Source organism: Lepisosteus platostomus, chromosome 28 (genome assembly GCF_059453375.1).
Source record: "Lepisosteus platostomus isolate fLepPlt1 chromosome 28, fLepPlt1.hap1, whole genome shotgun sequence".
Classification (NCBI taxonomy): domain Eukaryota; kingdom Metazoa; phylum Chordata; class Actinopteri; order Semionotiformes; family Lepisosteidae; genus Lepisosteus; species Lepisosteus platostomus.
The window spans coordinates 791634-809291 of NC_142638.1; the positions used below are offsets into that span (position 1 = coordinate 791634).

The following is a 17658-nucleotide window of genomic DNA, read 5'->3' on the forward strand; positions in this document are numbered from 1 at the left end:
CTGTCCTAGCTGTGTCTGTGCCAGGCTAGACCAAGTCAACAAGTGCTGTCTGACCAAAACCAAGAAGTGAAAAAGGTGGCTGTTCCACTCCCGACAATAACTACCACACAACAGTAAACGGAGCACTGAGTATTGTGTCAACGTTTAGGTCGGCTCCTGAAAACAAATGAATAAAACACTTTGTTGGCTATTCCCATTTCTCACATCTTTTTAAACTTTGGTCACATATCTCACAAGGTAACATCAAGGATGGACTAGTGATTTATGGCACACAGTGAGCACACTGCATTGGAATATTAGACAAAGAAATATCAATCTATTCTAAAACATCTTTTCTGTTTTGGTGCACATATTATTGTGAGCATTATTTTTCCACTGTGCTCTGAGATCTTCTAGTCTTAAAAAAGTCTGTTTGTATAAAAGTTATACAGCATATTATAGCAAATATTCTTCAGTTTCTTCTGTTTTTTTTTCTTATAGTGGTGATGTACAGTGATTATTTTCCTTCTGTACTAAGGGCAGAATTTTTAATAACTGTTTTAATATGTTGGGTATAATTACAGGTGATTCTGTTGCATTTAGCATTATTTAAACGTTTATTGCCTCTGGAGGTTTCATGTTACTTAAACAAGTAAAGTCCTAAAACCCAACCACAAATTAAAGTTAAAAAAACACTTGACAATGACTGATTAGATTCACATGTTGCCTACTTTTGCAATTAAAGTTAAAAGTGGAAAATAACGCATGAAGTACATACATACCCCGGTGGGCACTCAAAAGCAGCATTCATAACTAGAAGGAATTGTTTTTCCCAAAACAATATGCAGCCATTTGTATTGTGGAAAGCCTCCAGTGCAAGAAAGGCTGTTTAAGACAGACACTCCCTCTGTTTCCCTTCACCTTCTTACCAAACCACACAGGCAAGTGCTCAGTGATTCTTCACAGGAGACCCCACCTTCCATATGAGCTCATTCAAGGCATGCTTCCTACCTGGGGCTCCACCCCGTCTCTGCACTGAGGGCCGGCCCACAGCCTGGGCAGACCAAGGGACTGACGGGCTCGAGAGACACACCTTCTCTCAGGCCCTGAGCAGCCACAGGGACTCTTTACTCCTCTGAGTCCCAGAAATAAAGGAAGCACCGGGAGCTCTTCTTTGTTTCAGGGACACAATTCCCCTTAGATATGTACCGGTGGACCCGAGAAATTACGTTTAGAAGATGAGGAGAGAAACTCTGATATCCCAGCCGTCAATAATGCATTAAGACTCCTTGTGGGTGTGAAAGAGCTCCTCGCAAGAGCTTCCTATCAATGTGGAGATAAAATGTAAGAAATCGGCCCACAAGAAATCCCCCAAATAAACCAACGGCTGACAAGCAACTGCCAGTTACAGAAGAGTGGGGCATAAATTATTATAAATAAATAAATGGTTTAGATCAAATCAAAAAGTGCCCAGATGCTCTTGTTCCGGGTTTGTGTTTCACCATGTTGACTGAGGAGTACAGCACAGTAAATAGACAGAGGCCACAGTACGACAGGAATTAAGCGTGTGTAAGCAACCGTTTGTGCAATCAAATCCTTTGCAATCCTGCTGCCTTGGAACCTAATCCAGAAGCAGACTTTTTTAGTTCCTTGAGGGAGATCGAACAAGACGTTACAGGCTTTGTGCATTTCTGCTCAGTCCTGCTGAACATGAATGGGCTAATTTCCTAAAAGATTAGATTTAGGAGCAGGAAATTTCAGGATCTGTAAATGGAGTGTTGCTATACTGTAAATATGTATTGCTAATCAAAATTAGAAAAGTCCAAAGCTTAGAGATATTTCTGTTTTATAATCTGGTATCCTAAATGCTTAATCAACTCCTCTCACTGCTACTACCTCTGAGACAGCGTAAGGGGAAAGACGCCCTGCACGTGCATTCTCCTGGCATGCCCACACCGCCCACACGGCCCACACACCCACTCCGCCCCCACACGGCATCACTGTGTTGAGTGACGGACTGTGAGCCAAGGGCACGGTCAGGGCCCACTGGTCATTGTGCTGTCGCAAACGGACTATGCTAGCCAACTGCTAATGGAATTACAAATGTTTCGAAATCAGAAGAACGATGACCTTGGCATCTTCATGGATGAAGCTAGATCAAGGCTCGTCAGGGGTTGGATCTTTGAGACTCTGGTCCCTTCAGGTCTTCGCTGTAGCTGAGCTCACAGTTAATGCATTGCTTTCTTAATTATAATCTTCATTAGCCTGAACTTTTTAATAGTTTTCATCTCCTACAAACATGAAAGAGTTTGTGGTTTTAGGTTCCCAGGACCTAAAGCTGTGAAATTTGATAGAAGCACTGCAATCATGTCTTCCAAACTGAATTTAATCAACGTCACAATTGGTTGTTTTTTTTTTCTATTAAAGCAAAAACTAACTTATTGTATTTTTCCAGGCACAAAGTGTCATCCATCAGTGTAGTACAGCTAAATTAAGTGCTTCCTCATTCTGTTATCCATGACACTACAAGCAGTGACGGGTAACAAAGCTCTTTTCACAGAATGTGGATTGATTTACACACCACAATGCACCTTCTCAGGATAAGTGACGGGGAGCTTCCTGCCTGCTCTTAATATCCAGCTATTTTCTAAGCACTCCACTTCAGCAGGATACAGGACGCCAATCCAGCACAGGGCACAGGCAGACACAAACACTCACACACCCACACCAGGGCCAGTCTTCCCAGAAGCTAATTCATCTACCAGCATGATTTTGAACTGTGGGAGAAAACAGGGCACCCTCATGAACATGGGGAGAACATGCAGACTACACCCAGACAGCACCCCAGGTCTGGAATTCAGCCCAGGACCCCGGTGCCACGAGGCAGCAACGCTGACCACTGAGCCCCGTGCTCTTAATAATCCCACACAAATTCCACTGCCTGCCAGTCTATTCCTGCTTCGATGCAGCGCTGTCAGCGCCGCGACGAGACGGAGACGCCCTCACCTGCTCCGGGACGACACGCCACCAGCGCCCACGGCGGTGCCATTCGCCACGGTCAGTGCGGTGGGTTCCTGCCCTGGGGCCGGCGTCTCCCGGCTCGAGCTGGTGAGAGCCGCGCGCCCTTCACCCCGGCCGCGTCTAACGCCAGCTGCACCCTCCTGAGCGCCCGCGGCCCCGTTGGCGTCGCCGGCGAGGGGCTGCTCTCCTCGGTGAGGACTGCCTCTGGGCTCCGCGGAGTCCTGCTTCGGCACATCTCTGTCCTGCAGATCTCCATCTGCTTCCCTGGCTCTCTGGCCGGAGTCTGCGGATTCTCCCTGGCAGATCTCTCGGTCCCTCCTGATGCATTTGGAAGGCACCTCCTCCGCAGTGCCGTACTTCTGAGCCAGCTCTCTGCGTCTCTCGGCCTTGTACCTGGCGATGCGCTCGGATTTCGACTCCAGTGGCTCCATCATTCCCGAGTGGCTCTAGCAGTGCTCACAGGAGCGCCAGCAGAATCGCATTGAAGAGACGAAAACGTTTTGCAGATGTTTCAAAACACAAGAGACCAGACCGTGGAAGAGTCTTCAGTTTCTCTTGCTCCAGGCGTTGCCAGACCCTACTCTCTCTCCCTTCGAGGGGCAGGTCATTCCATTTATCTTCTCCCTGCGCTGAAACGAGCAAAAAAGGTTTGTGCACTTAATCTCCAGACAGACCGGCTCAAGACAAGCAAGAGCAGAATAATTCAGAAAATGATTCAAGCCATTTAAAAAAAAAACGTGGTTAAAGCATTGAACAAATTGGTTTTCCTCAAGGAACATTCTGAACGAGTCCAGTGCAGAGTATCTTATGAGGATTTAACGAAGGTAAAGTGAGCTAATGTTCACCCTGGAATTCGGGAGATCTTCAGTGTAGTCAGAGCAAGAGAGAAGCCGCAGTTGGCTCAAGCTCAGGTTGATGTAAAGGACATGATGTTATTCTAACCCCTCTTTCCCAATGTGGAAAGACATCTCCAATGTACCTGTTACATCAAATACAGGATATTCTGTGAAATCAGTACGTAGGTGTTTCAAAAGGTAGGTGTCGTAGGTGTTGAGCACGGAAAATGATGACACTAAAACACTTTGATTACTGTAAACCTCGTACTGTAACCTAAAAGACCCAGTATGATGAAAAAAGAAAGGACTCCTGAGCAGCTCAATAGGTAAAGGCGCCTGCCTTTATGCAGGTTGAACTCTGATCACGGGTTCGAGCCACGGTCACATCACTGATGCCCGACTGGCTGAGGGTACAGAGGCATCCTCACGATCCTGAGCTGGAAGAAGCAATTAAAAAACAGATGGATGGATAAGATTTGTCTAAATACCCTGATGATCATTTGATCTTCTCATGTATTTGCAGAATTTTTCTGACTATGTGGGATTTCACACTTCCCAGTGGGTTTCACGGACACCACAAAGTGCGCTCCGTGTCCTCAAGGTGGGTCAGGTTCCTGTGTTCACTTGTGGCCGTGTGTTTGATAGTGTGTCTCTGCTCTTCCGCTACAAACCCGGGGAGAAACACGTCTCTTTCATCTGTGCAGCAGAGAAGAATCTGATTGGCTGGCGTTAGTACTGCTAGGTCACTTCATCCTGCTCCGACTCCCTCCCTGGTCTTTACATCCATCCCTCCCCCCGACACATGCAGTGTTTGAGCCCCCAGGTGATATATGTTCAGGCCCTGCTCTCTCAATCCCTCATTACGAGAAACCCTGAAGCCTTCGAGAACGACTATAATTGGGCTTAGAGGCAGCGGATACCACATCTGGCTCACGGTACCACCTGCTGAGACACAAATGAGCTACAGATTTTTCTTTCCAAAATATATGACAAGTCCTGTGCACTAAACACTGATGGAAATCTGCGAGTGTATTCACCTAGATCCACTCAACACAAAACCTACAACATCAGCAAAATGACACAAGCAGGAATGTAGCACTGCGGCGCTTAAACAAGGGAAACAACTTTGACAAGACCAAGCACACAAACACGGGCTACTCTTGGGCAATATGGGTCGGATGCAGAAGTCTCTAAGAGAGATTTATGTCTATAAAAAGGATTACCATGCCAACTGAACCTAAGCCATTTTAAAAGACCACCTCATTTCTCAATCAGCTCCTTCCTAACACATAAAAAAACACAGATCGCAGACATGAGTCATATCTCAAGAAAATTTGGATATTACCAAATCGCAATCACATGCTGAACATGTAGCATCTTGGTTTTCTGTCTACAGGTGGTACCCACGCACACTACTGTAGGTACCAACACCAGCTAATCTCTCAAATATGGACAAGAAGTGATCAAGCAGATAAGGACTGCAGTAACTCTTTGCATTGCATTATGACAGTTTTACCATGAATTTACCATGATCTTCATACATAAAGACAGTAATTAAACAGTTTCAGATGCAGTATTGATTCTTGATTTTAAAGTTGATTTTTTTTAGCTGCAGAGGAGATTTAATTTAAAGTGCCAGAAGGGCCTTGAATTTCTGCTCAAGTGAAAGCCACCATAACACCCTGACATTTAAATCAACACCCAATATTCCCTCATAAAACACAGGCATCCAAAGTGAAATTTCATAAACAAGCTTCTACTTTTTCTGTTCACATCTAGGGTGTTGCTTCTTTCTTCTTCTTTGTCAAGCCATTACCAGGCAGCTACTGGAGGCCTTGGTGAGTTTAATCCCACAATATGTAACATCAGTTATAGGACTGGTGACATTTGGCAGTCTCTGCTCTGAAACCTGAAACCTAAATCAAAGGTTAACTTGTGACCTGAACTGGACTGTAACCCAGGACCACCAACAGCCACATTGCTCACTTACTCCAGAGGACACTGCAGGATCTCTCTTTCATACCCGTATAAACATCATTCAGCTCTTGAGCTCGGTAATTGAGACAGCATGCTTGGCCCAGTTTCGGGCAGGAGAGGAGACCTGCATGATTTTAAGCCGCAGAGCTGCCACACAGGAGAGAGACAGGAGCCCTGCTGCAGAGGAGTCCAGGAGGTGAAGAGAGAAATGCCTCCTCTAATGGTGTCGAATGGGAAATTTTGGGAGGTCAGCTCGAACAAGCAAGTGGAACATAGTCAGGATACTGTGATTAACAACGATGCCCAAGTAGGTAAGACCTCATTCTAATGTCTCATCTGAAGAACAGCACCTCCTGCAGCAGGGTCTCCTGTCACCATCCTGGGGACTGGCTTGAAAATTCTGGTATGTATGGCACAGTGCCACCTACTGGTTCAGCAACACCACTTGCAGCAGCAACCTGATTCCTTCAGAGGTCTTTCAACCCAGTACAGAACAGGCCCGGCCTTGCCTACCTGCCCAGATCGCTACCAAGTGATGATGCATCTCTGCACAAATACAAAAAACTCTTGTTCTAGAGTATTTCAGTACACAAATAACCAGATATCACTCCACAGCCCTAGCTAGAAACATCTAAAAAATAGGTCAACATTTTAATTAATTAATTAAACATTTTTAATTAATATTTCCTAATTTGTTGTGTTGTTTAAGCTGATCTGCTGCTGCTCTGTTCTCTTCTGAGTGGCATCCAAAGGTTAGAGCAATGAAGGAGCAGTGGTGAGGCTTGTTATCGACAATCAATGAAATACACTGTATGGGCAGTGCAAATCCTTTACTTGCCCAAGATACGCAATTAACATGTTTGCAGGCAACACATGCTCCCATAATAGCTGTGTGAGCTGCTGATCACTGAAGTGGTGAAATGAAACTACTAGTTATTAATTGTGTAAGAGATTTCAACACATTCGTATTCTAATTGCAAGAAACTAGGGCTGGATAACGAACACAGCACCTGCTGCAATCCAGGACTGTCTACACAACAGTGCGTTTCAGAAACAACTGCACTGCTGTTTCTTAAGGAAGAAGAACATTTAGAAGTTTCAGTATGAGAAAATACACTTGAAGGTTTCCAGAGAATTGACTTTCTCAGCTTCATTTACACTCAACAATGGATCTAGAGAGGTGTTTGTGGCTTCTGAATCTTCTGAACTGAGCTGCTAGAAAGAACAATAAGATCCAACAGCGAGGGTGCAAACTGCCAACATATGAAACAGAGGCCCCACCTGCACTAGTTGAATTTTAACTTTAATTTAAAAAAAAAAATGAAAGCTCTTGATTTGCATTTATTGGAGGCTGGCCTGAGTTTCTGTGGAACCAGACAGGGGTTTGCTTCTTCGATGGGCTCAGCTGAAAGCCATGCTCCATCAGGCTCAACTCTGGCGCAAACACAGGCTGCATTCATAGATGTTTCTGCTCAAAACGGTCAGCTCAGCAGTCCTGCTGTGCAGACAGCTCAAACACAAAGGGCCTCCGCCTCAAGTCAAATACCTCTTGTCAGACGCAGCTCAGCAAATCATCCTGAGCCCAGCAGTTTGGCAATCGGGCTTTCCCAGGGCTACTCTCCTGTCTCAACACTTGTTGCCTTGAAAAGAGGTTACTGTTAACACAGCGCGATCCCCAAACATAACGAAATCACAAATAAGATCTCTTCAATGACCAGGGGCAGGTTCATGAAATTACAATCTGATCTACCAGTCCACCTGTTCTCACGTATGGACAAGGCTCACCTGTTCCACAAGCCCCCTTTTCTCAAAACAAATGAAACACTACTGCACAACTTCAGTTACAAAAGGTTCCCCTTTTCCCCTCAGGGTCATTGTGTGAGGCTGCCAGTTCTTTTCATTGGTGCTTATTTCTGTCCCCAGGCAGGACTAAAAATAATAAACTTTATTTATATAGCAGTTTTTGTAAATTTCAAGACCCGCAGGAACAATGCCGTGACCAATTCAAGCTTCTACACTAGCAGGCACAGCTTAGTCCAGGAGGGCCAGAATGTTCCTAGTTCTAATTACCTAACTGAAATAATTAATTGCTTAATTGGTGGAACTGAAGCCTTTCCTTGTTCTTAAGAAGCTGGAAATTGAATACAGCCTCTAGGATTTACAGGTAACTTTTAGTCCTCAATGAGAAACGACTGGTCACAGTGAAAAAGCAACCAATCAGATGGGTAAATGATTACAGTGAAGTCATTAAGGAATGAGAGTCCAGGGAGAACGAAAACTAGAAGACAAGGCAGCCCTCCAGCAGCAGGAGTGAATATCGGTCATGCAAGAGATAAGGCTGAGAATTACGAGGGGATTGGAGTTTACCAAGACAGATTCCTGACAACAGATTGCTAAAGAACATATTTTGAATGTGATCTCTACATTGGTAAGAAGCCCAGCAGGAAATAAAAATACTTATAACTTGTCCTGCGAGTGACTTTTCACACCCCAGCATGAGAAGACTACAGATGGGAGGGAACTATTACTAAAGCTCCAGTAATACTAATGTTTTCTAAAAAAGCGAATTCACTCCGGTCAAATAAAGTTAAGGTTAATAGAAATGTTTTTGACGCATGCACAGCTGTGGATTATTACATAAAGCTTTTGGTAAAAGTCCAAAACACTTAAATTAACAGGATAATGCTATAACAATGTAACAGCATTAGATTTGAGGTTTTTAAACTGGTGAATGGCTTCACAATCACTTACTAAAACCAAGGGAAGAGAGAGAGGCTTATTTCTGAGGGTCAACCTCAGGCAGATCTTGGTCAGAATTGCCCTGGCTCAAAATCTTTACTCACAAGTAAAAAACAAAATCTCTTCAGCAACAGGCAGATTGTCATCCGAGCTTTCCATTTTTTTTTTCTGATCTGATCAGGTCTTATCTTTATCCCACTTCACACTCTGCTTCTGCAGACAAAACTGGCAAGCTTTAACATGTTCGTTTGGAAGGCTGTGCTTTGCAAATATACTGTATAAATTCATCTACAGTATGTGGCTCTCTACAGCTCTTGAGTCAGCTCAGTCCAGTCTTACTCCAGGAGGTGATCTGCTCTCCAGCAAGTCACCCCAGTTGTTGAGGGTTTGTCACAGCCCAGTGTTCTGCGCTTCTGCAGAACTGTTAGAAAGTCTTAAGAAGGACTCAAAAGCTCCTGCCCACTTTTCAAGTGTTTTGTAAAGATTTGCTACTCTTTGAACCAAAAGTCTGTCTACAGGTATGTAAACACAAGGCATCTGGCCTGTGTACCCTCCAGACAGCCTCATCCTCAGTAGTGTTCAGGCACACACCTCTCACCCAGAGAAATGGTTAATGACAGGGGCCTAGTCTCTTCCAGCCAGGCCTGACCCAGTCTTGTCACCCTGTGTTTGCGATAAGGCCAGCTTCACAGGGCAGCTTAGCGTGGGAGGGATGGTAACACTTAAGAGCATAAAGGCTACCAATGAGATGAAGCTTTTTAGTGCATCTGCCCCACTTTGTTCCTAGCAGTTTATTGAAATAAGGATCTAAACTTACCAGGGCATCTGCTTCAACAGTCAGCACTTTGCGTGTCTACTGTAAATGTCTCCTGATTCCCCTCATTCTCAGTTTCCTTTTGCACCTCCTGTGCTGGAGCAGTGAGCCACACTGGCCATGAACAAAAACCCCTATAAACAAGGAACAACCAGTGATTCTATTTCTTTAGACAATAAAGAAAATAAGATGCACCTAAAAGATTCCTCTCAAAACAAAAAAAAAAACTACAGGAGGAATACGCAGAATACAAACAGGTGTTGCCTATGTATCCACCAAGATTCAAATCAGCTCATCAGGGACTTCCATTCAGTCAGGGCTGGCCATGTGTTTTTAAGTACTGCATCAAAAAAATACTCATGTTTGAAATCCAATAAATACTCAAACTGCAAAGTCAACATGTGATATCCGTAGATAAATTTACCTAACCTAATCACAGATTCATGATTCAAACACAAGAGAAGATTCAACAAGACAGAGCCAGAATGAAATAAAATATTCTAAGGCAATGCAAATAACTGAATACTGATCCTAAAACTTACAAAGGAGAGGCCTTGTGCCTGTAAGAGGGGTCATGCGGGAACACAGAGAGAAGCCTTTAATAGTGTGAGATAAACCCATTAAAGCTCTGAGTGCTACCTGCTCAAGGCAGTGTGCAACACATCTATAAGAAGGCAGTGTCGCATCTGACCGCTAACCGTGCTCAACTGTGTTCTGTGTTAAACACAATTGCAATGTCAGTTAAGGTAGGTTAAATTGCAAATAACACACTATACATGCACACATGTACAACTACTGACAAGGAGACATATTAAATAAATACTACAGTATACTCTTGAAGAGATTTGCAAATGCTTTGTGAAGTAGAACTAAGACAGAACTCTGAAACTGACACACATCAGTTCTAACTCCAACACCTAATCCTGGGAACCAGGATTTCTACACAAGGATCCATATAGCCTGCAGTCATGTCTCACCCAACAAATGGAAGCAAACGTTTCTGCAAAGTTCATCACTGCTGCTGGCAAGAGATCGGGACAAGAGCCAATCTGAATTCCCATCCATGTCTTTCTCCGGCAGCTATCCAGGTGAAGAAGCCGAGAGAGACACAGGGAGACAGAATGGCGAAAGCGCTACAGATCACTGCTCATTTGGCGCAGATGCATTCCTCTACCTTCTCCGAAGCGAGAGCACCAGGCTGAAGGAGCTGAAGGAGCACAGGGGTCAGAGCGTGCTTCGTACTTCCCCACGGCCATCAGCGTGGGCTCTGTGATTTCTGGCAGTCATGTGACCGGACAGGGGAACAGAGCTCCGTGTGGCGTGTCGCCTCATAATCCGATAATCACATCTGACAGCTACATATGTGAAGCAGCAGATTAAGCAGAAACAATTCACTATAAATATGAACTAATGCGCAGGCAACCAGTCCTGCTCGTTAAAGACAGAAATGTGGTTTTTGTCAGAGGGACATCTCCCCAGCTGATTCCTGCGAGGATCTGGATAATTACAAGCCCCACAAAAGTGTGCACATGTTGAATGGAAGCTGTGGCTGTTCGCGAAACATAGCAACTACAGCACTGAAGCGTCTGATAGTACAGAACAACTTACAGAGGCAAAAGCAACAAAATTATTAAACAAAGGTAAAACAATCACTTTTCAAGTACTTTTGACCATAGAAAATGTAACATTTTGGAGACAAAGATAATAGGGCTGCAGCACAATGCCAATCACAAAGCTCAGCAGACACCAGCACTGCAGTACTTGGTACAGGTCAACTATGTGCCCGACAAGGCCTGACTGGAACTGAGGCACAGGGAGAACTTCCCCACGGGGCTGGGAGGGGACATGGGAACACTGAACAACCCCACATTGGTTTGCCATAAGACTCTTTTATAAGAGCAAGCAGACTTAAAACGATAGACTTCTTGTCTCGATATACTCTGTTGTTCTCTTGATTTCCTGCTTTGAGCGATCTGTACAATGCTAACAAACTATTCCAGCCAAAAGCCGTGCCTGAAAACGCTTGTGGTGTCTGACCATGTGCATCTGACGCGTGTCTGTGCTGCTGGTGTACACTCACCACGGTCGACACCGGCAGCGCTCCGGTTCTTATGTTTCCAGTCTATTATGCGTCTTTGCACGTTTCATAGAGCAAAAAAACACATAAATTAGCTACATAATTCCCGATATTGCATCCCAATGGTCCATTACCCCCCAGCAAATTAGAGGATGCTTGCAAGGCTACTTAGTACCTGACTGGTATTCATGTCCCTGAGCGATCAAAGCCCGAAGCAGCCAGTGCAGGGACATACTGTACTGGTTGTGGAAAAAAGCACTATGCTGTTGGAAGCAGTTTAGATTCACTGTAAAGTATTTAGTAATGAAATACATCAAGAAACCACATGATCAATGCCTGACTGGGATACCCCTGCAGATCACCACCTCGTGCTCAGCCCTGGAGAGCCTCTATTACAAGAATTCTTGAGAGGAAAAAATCCAGAGCTATTGAAGCAAAAAGGACAGGAAAAAATGTATGAATTCACTACTGAAGCAACAATAAAGAAAAGGAGAGAAATAAAAAATAAAATGATTTCCTTTAAGACTGTTTTGATTCTCATTTGCTTAACAGTTGCTCTAGCTAATACACTTGCAATGAATCGTTAAGCAAGTAAGCAAGAACACACACAAGTGCTCTTACAGATGGCAGCGCTTCAGCCCTGCTTTGGGAAACAATGGGTGTGGTCTGCACAACAGCACATTATCAGTGGCTCTGGAACCACATGTAAATGATTTACAGTGGGAGTCTTCGAAAACTGTGCCAAAACATTTCCCAAGAGCCCTGCTTCAAGGAAAAAAGGTTTTAGCTGTTTGTTCAATTGCTTTACTGCCTTACGATGGAAAAGAAGCATGGATACAGGCTAAGCTAGAAGAACAATGCATACCTCCAAACTACACATTTCAAATTAAAATACGTTTTTTTTTAAAAAACGAACAGTTACGACAGCCCAGAGTTTTGACAGAACACATCTGGATGTGCTGCCTGATGAAAACAGATATCAACTGCATATCAAATCAACTTGTAAGAACGGTTTATGGCTTTCAATAGAATAACTGACCAAGCTGAACAAAAACGTCTCTACCATTTGATACAGAACATGGATCAAGATAAATTACTCAGATTAAAAATACAGAACTGATGAAATGACACTGCAGTAACACTGAATGCACAAACAGAAAAATAAAAAATTAAACAGGTCTGTAGCTGTGGCCATAAGGCATGCCACAGCTTTTTCAAATGTCTTTTAAAAAAAACAAAAGGCTACTTTTTCAAGCCTGTGACACAGACCTAACTTGTGGTTCTCTGGCACGCACCTCATTTAAATAGATTTGGTGATGGAATTACCACAGGCAAGATTTGATTAGATTTTGAAGCTTAACATCATGTCTGTGACAGATGTCCTATACTGAAAACCCAGTGCTGATCTGTATGGATTGATCTGGCTCTCTGACATCAATTTTGGCTGAACTGTGTGAAGGACAAAAATAGGAGTAAACAGCATACCGGCTACTGGGAAAATCTGGAATGGGATCACAAAGAATGTGAAACAGAATCATACAGAACAGGTGGGTTCAAAAAATGCATCATCAATAGTCTTTGGTTATTGATCCTTAATTGCATAATTGTGTTGTTAAAAAGGGCCATGTTCAACAGCAATTGAACCAGTAGAGGGAAAAAACGAACACAGTAAAAAGGCTGTCATGCTGTCCCTGCTAGACTCGTTCTCATCCCACTGCGGCTGTGTACTGTATGTTGAAAGAGAAACTGCTGACTCACTGAAATAACCCAACAAACCATGACACAATCAACAAGTTCACTCAGCTTCAGATACCGAGACCACATTTCAGCCAAAGGAAGCCATTGAGTAACATCATTTACAAAGGTCAGTTCAAGAGTTACAATAGTCGCAACAAAAGAAACATGCAACACCCTTGACATTTGTAACGTGGGCTGCCTAATGTTAGCTTTGAAAGCACAAAAAAATAATCTCCCACATACAAAGGACAATGCAACCATTCTCCTTTGAGCTGCTCCCAGCTCTTTGCAAAATAAAATAATCACAATCATTTTTCTTCCCAAACCTATGAAGCAAACAAACAGAGAAATGTGCTTAAGTGCAACTAACTGGAAATTACTACTACAAACCTTTTCCTTGTTTTCTGGTAAATTATCTGGGTGAAGAATTCCCAAAAGTTTGTTTGTAAACGAACCTTTCTCCCCTTCAAACCGGCTGTAAAGTGAGATGGGAGTGGGAGAGGGAGAGGGGCTGTACAGCACCAGGAAGAGGGAGGATCTCCAGTCTCTGCTGCCCTCCTCCTGCGTCAGTTACTGTCACGGGCTGGGAAAGTAACAGCTTCCCATGGCTGCAATGTTTATTCTGAAAAACACATCATTTTTCAATTTACAAGATGCTGCTTTGGGCAGAAAATTCACTTGAGAAATGGATTGGAGATAATAAAACACAGAGCCCAGTGGTGGGCTGTGTTCTAGTGCTGTGATTCAGGAAGTAAGGTTTCTGTGTGGCAGGACATCATGTCAGATGGACCCGAGGTGCAGTCTTGACTGCCTCCAGATTCACTTTTCTTCTTCAGCCAATCAAATCACATTTGTATCCAACTTCACTACTATGCTCCTGTAGACAAAACTAACACACTTCAGTGTCTGTGCTTTGCAAATGTAGTACTTTATCCACAGAGTGGGTCTCTAAAGTGCTTACTGTAGGTCAACTTCGGTCAAGTCTTGCACAAAGAGGAGATCTACTCTCATTCACAGATCCTGCAGGTCCTCCTTGGTGCAGAGAGTTTGTTAGAGCCCATAAGTCCCTGGCAACCAGACCGCAAAGGACCCAGGACAGACCATTACCAAGACTTTTTTCTCTTTACTGAGGAGAAACCCTCAACCTTATGTTTCGAAGTGTAAAATTCAAATCCAGAGTGGTTAACATTTTACACAACACCAATACTATGTACAGTTCTGGTCACAACAGTACAAAAAAGAAAGGCTGCTCTCGAGCCAGTCCAGAGAGCCAGACACATTGACGGGCTAAAGGAACAGGACTTCTTGAGTCCTGAACAGAGAAGGACCTGATACAGGATTGTGTAATTCTTCAATACATCAACAATTTACCCTTCTTCATAATCAGCAGCGAAACAAGTGGAAATTTAAAACACTTTTTTACACACTTTGGTTGAGGGAGTGTGAGAACACACTCAGTAATCCACACAATTCTGGTGAATCAAGCCGATTTCTTTATTGCAATAAAGAAAAGGTTGACAGATGAAGGTAACAGGTTAACCTTGTCTCTCACTCACGTTCCTAAGAACAGGAAGATCTGCACATTTTTCATACAAAAAAAACACATTTATGACTGGTCAGTAGCACTTTTGTACCATATAATGTGTAAACAAGGTCAGAACGTTGGCAGTGAGGTCACCCTCAGACAATCAACCAAGACCCTAATCAGCCGAGACCCTGTTTCCTTTCATCATACATTGCTAAATCACACGTTGGACGCATGAGATACAGCTCCACTCGAGGGAGCCTGAAGAAACCTTGGCCAGCCAGGAGAGCACAAAACAGGGAAGCACTTCTTGAGGACCTAACTGCTAACAGTCACAGGTTCCTTCAGGAGAATGGAACAAGCTGCCCATTCATGTTGTTGAAGCCGACAGCCGTTCAACAGAACAAAAAAATGAAATACTTATGTTAATACTGGTTTCTTTAAGCACTTCTTTTGTAACTTTGTTTTGCAAGAAAAAAGTACGAAACACTGCAGTTTGGCTTCTGAACTTTCTGAAGACTATGTCTGCAGCAGAGGGCTCAGTAAATCACATCCAAGATGTCTAGACTTCTCTGAGAAGGGGATTATTTAAACTGTGAATGATTCCTTTAGTGCTGAAACTCCAGGAAGCGTCGCAGGGCTGTCCCTGCTGAAGCTGAACCTACATGAGCCGGCCGAATGAGCCCTGCACAAACACTCGTTTCCTGTTTTTGGCTGAAGGTCTGGCTCATTGATCTGCCTGCACACTATCATCACGCACATCTCCAGCTGAGCCGGCTCTCTAGACTGCGACTGGACTGGACTGTCAGATCGCTGTGGAAAGCACACTTTGCAAATGTGGGACAATGCAGCTGACAGCCTGTTATTTTAAACGAACCAAAGCGCGGTCTGGTGTGTCAAACATGCACAGAACAGCTAAGCTAAACTCTGATTATACCACTTTTGGGGAAATATTTCTGAAAACTGAACAGGAGCTAACGTTTAGGGTTTCTGGGTTTTGATTGCCCAAGAACTTGAATCAACATAAGAATTATTTCTAAGATCTCTGTTTCTAAGGTGTCAGCCAAATACGTTGCAGCCAATATTTACAAACCTGCACAGTATCTTCTGCACAACATCTTCTGCTGCCCACCACAGAGTTCCCTTCTCGCCTGATCTCGGGTTTAATGGTTCGAATCACAGCTTTTCCCTGACTCTCACGTCATGACTTGCATCATACGCACTTCTCATTCACTCCAGTGAAAGCCACTGTGTACACTTCCCGGCCAACAGTGCTCATACCCCTTGCACCTCTGAACCAGCTTGCTCAAACAAACCTACAGCACCATCACTGAAGAAAGAGCCGGCAGCAAACTACAGGGGCTGCTTCCAGGAGTAACTTCATCCAATTACATTGTACACCCACCATACCCAGTCACACTCAACACTCAAGACAGCACTCTCAGAACCCAGGGCATTTCAAGTGTCTCTTAAATAAAGGTATCACTATAATTATGTTTTCATCCCCGTTGCTGCGTTTCCCCTTCTTCGTCGTGCTCCTCAGACACTATTGGAATTTGTTTTTAATTCTACCACAAATTGTACATCTGCCAGTTTTTTTCCCCTCGCGGCCACAATTCCTCATGAACACATCTAGCGTGTTAAGGCTCTGTTGCCTGTTGAGCAACCGTCCGGGACAGGTATTTCAGCTGAGCATGTCAGAACAGTCCCGCAGAGAGCACCCCTACACCAGCGACCCCAGAACCCCAGGCAGGATCCTACAGGACTGCACCCCGGCTAGCTGAACTGGGCACCAGTCTATTGTCGGGCACCACTAAACGTAGCCAATGTGTCTTCAGAAGCTGGGAGGAGCCTGGAGCACTCGGGAGAAAACGTGCAAATTCCACCAAGGAGGTGCTCCAAGCTGGAACTGAACCCGGCTCTGTGCATATAAACAGTGTTTGGAAGACATGGGGTATTGAAATACTACCCTCTATCTACATTTTGTTAATTGAATAGCGTTAAGGGCTCTCTCAGGAAAATCACAGGCTTTACATGAAAATCCAAAAAATGACCTAGTCTACACTTCTGACAAGACGATTTTCAAGCAATACAAATTACTTGAGTAATCCAAATCAAAAGAAGATAAAAGAGAGGGTTAAAGCAGTTCTTAATAATCTACCACTCCACAATGTCGACTCCAACAAAATATTTTAACGAAAGCTGACACCTAAGCTAAAGCTGAACTTCTTTCATACTGTGCGTGTTGAAACAAACACCTGAAACAATCTTGAGTTTGCACAAGATAAAGTCAAGAGGGATTTCTCAATATTCACTGTGCAGATAAAAGAGAATGCACGTCAAGCTTAAAAATGTTCCATTATCATTTCTGAGGGGTAGACGGTTTTTCAGATTTAATCCAATGAACCCAAAATAGAAGTACAAAATCAATATGCACACATCTCCAAATGTGTTTCTTCTTCAGTAGACGCTTAGCTGCAGACAGCCTCTGTGGAGAGACACATTTCCTAACTTTTCTAACCATTTTCCATTCTTCCATTTTCTAACCGCTTTATCCAATACAGGGCTGCAGAAGAGCCAGTGTCTATCCCAGCAAGCAAAGGGCACAAGGCAGGGTACACCCTGGAAGTATCATCTCTGAAACTCAGTCCGCTGGCATCCTGGTCCCTCACAACACATGGCCTCAGCATTACTGCTGCTTAGCAACTGCCAGCAAACACACGATAATTCAAACTCCATATGCACAAAGCTAATAGCAATCTACTATCTGCTTTGAGCATGCATTCGCTATGAAAGGCTATCACTGGCTTTCTAATGATCTGTTCAAGTTCATTTAAAAGATTCATGCAAAAACAACATTTGTACAGCCGACCACATATTTAGAGACTCAGTACAGGGTTGCGGGGTAGCCAGAGCCGAACCCAGCAAGCAACAGGCACAAGGCAGGATACGC

At 43.9% G+C, this 17658-nt stretch overlaps 1 protein-coding gene across 11 annotated transcripts in view; it reads right to left on the reverse strand.

Moving 5' to 3' along the window:
- The window catches only part of svild (supervillin d), a 74609-nt gene that overhangs the window by 51329 nt on the left and 5622 nt on the right, over positions 1 to 17658 (reverse strand). For 8 of the 11 annotated variants that reach the window (XM_088622839.1, XM_088622840.1, XM_088622835.1 and 5 more), the window contains exon 2: positions 2986 to 3629. In XM_088622839.1, the coding sequence (XP_088478965.1) occupies positions 2986 to 3434 (449 nt within the window). In that variant the 5' untranslated portion in view covers positions 3435 to 3629. Of the gene's footprint in view, positions 1 to 761; positions 917 to 2985; positions 3630 to 13570; positions 13803 to 17658 lie in introns of those variants that run through there. The other 3 variants (XM_088622838.1, XM_088622837.1, XM_088622847.1) reach the window with 3 other exon arrangements.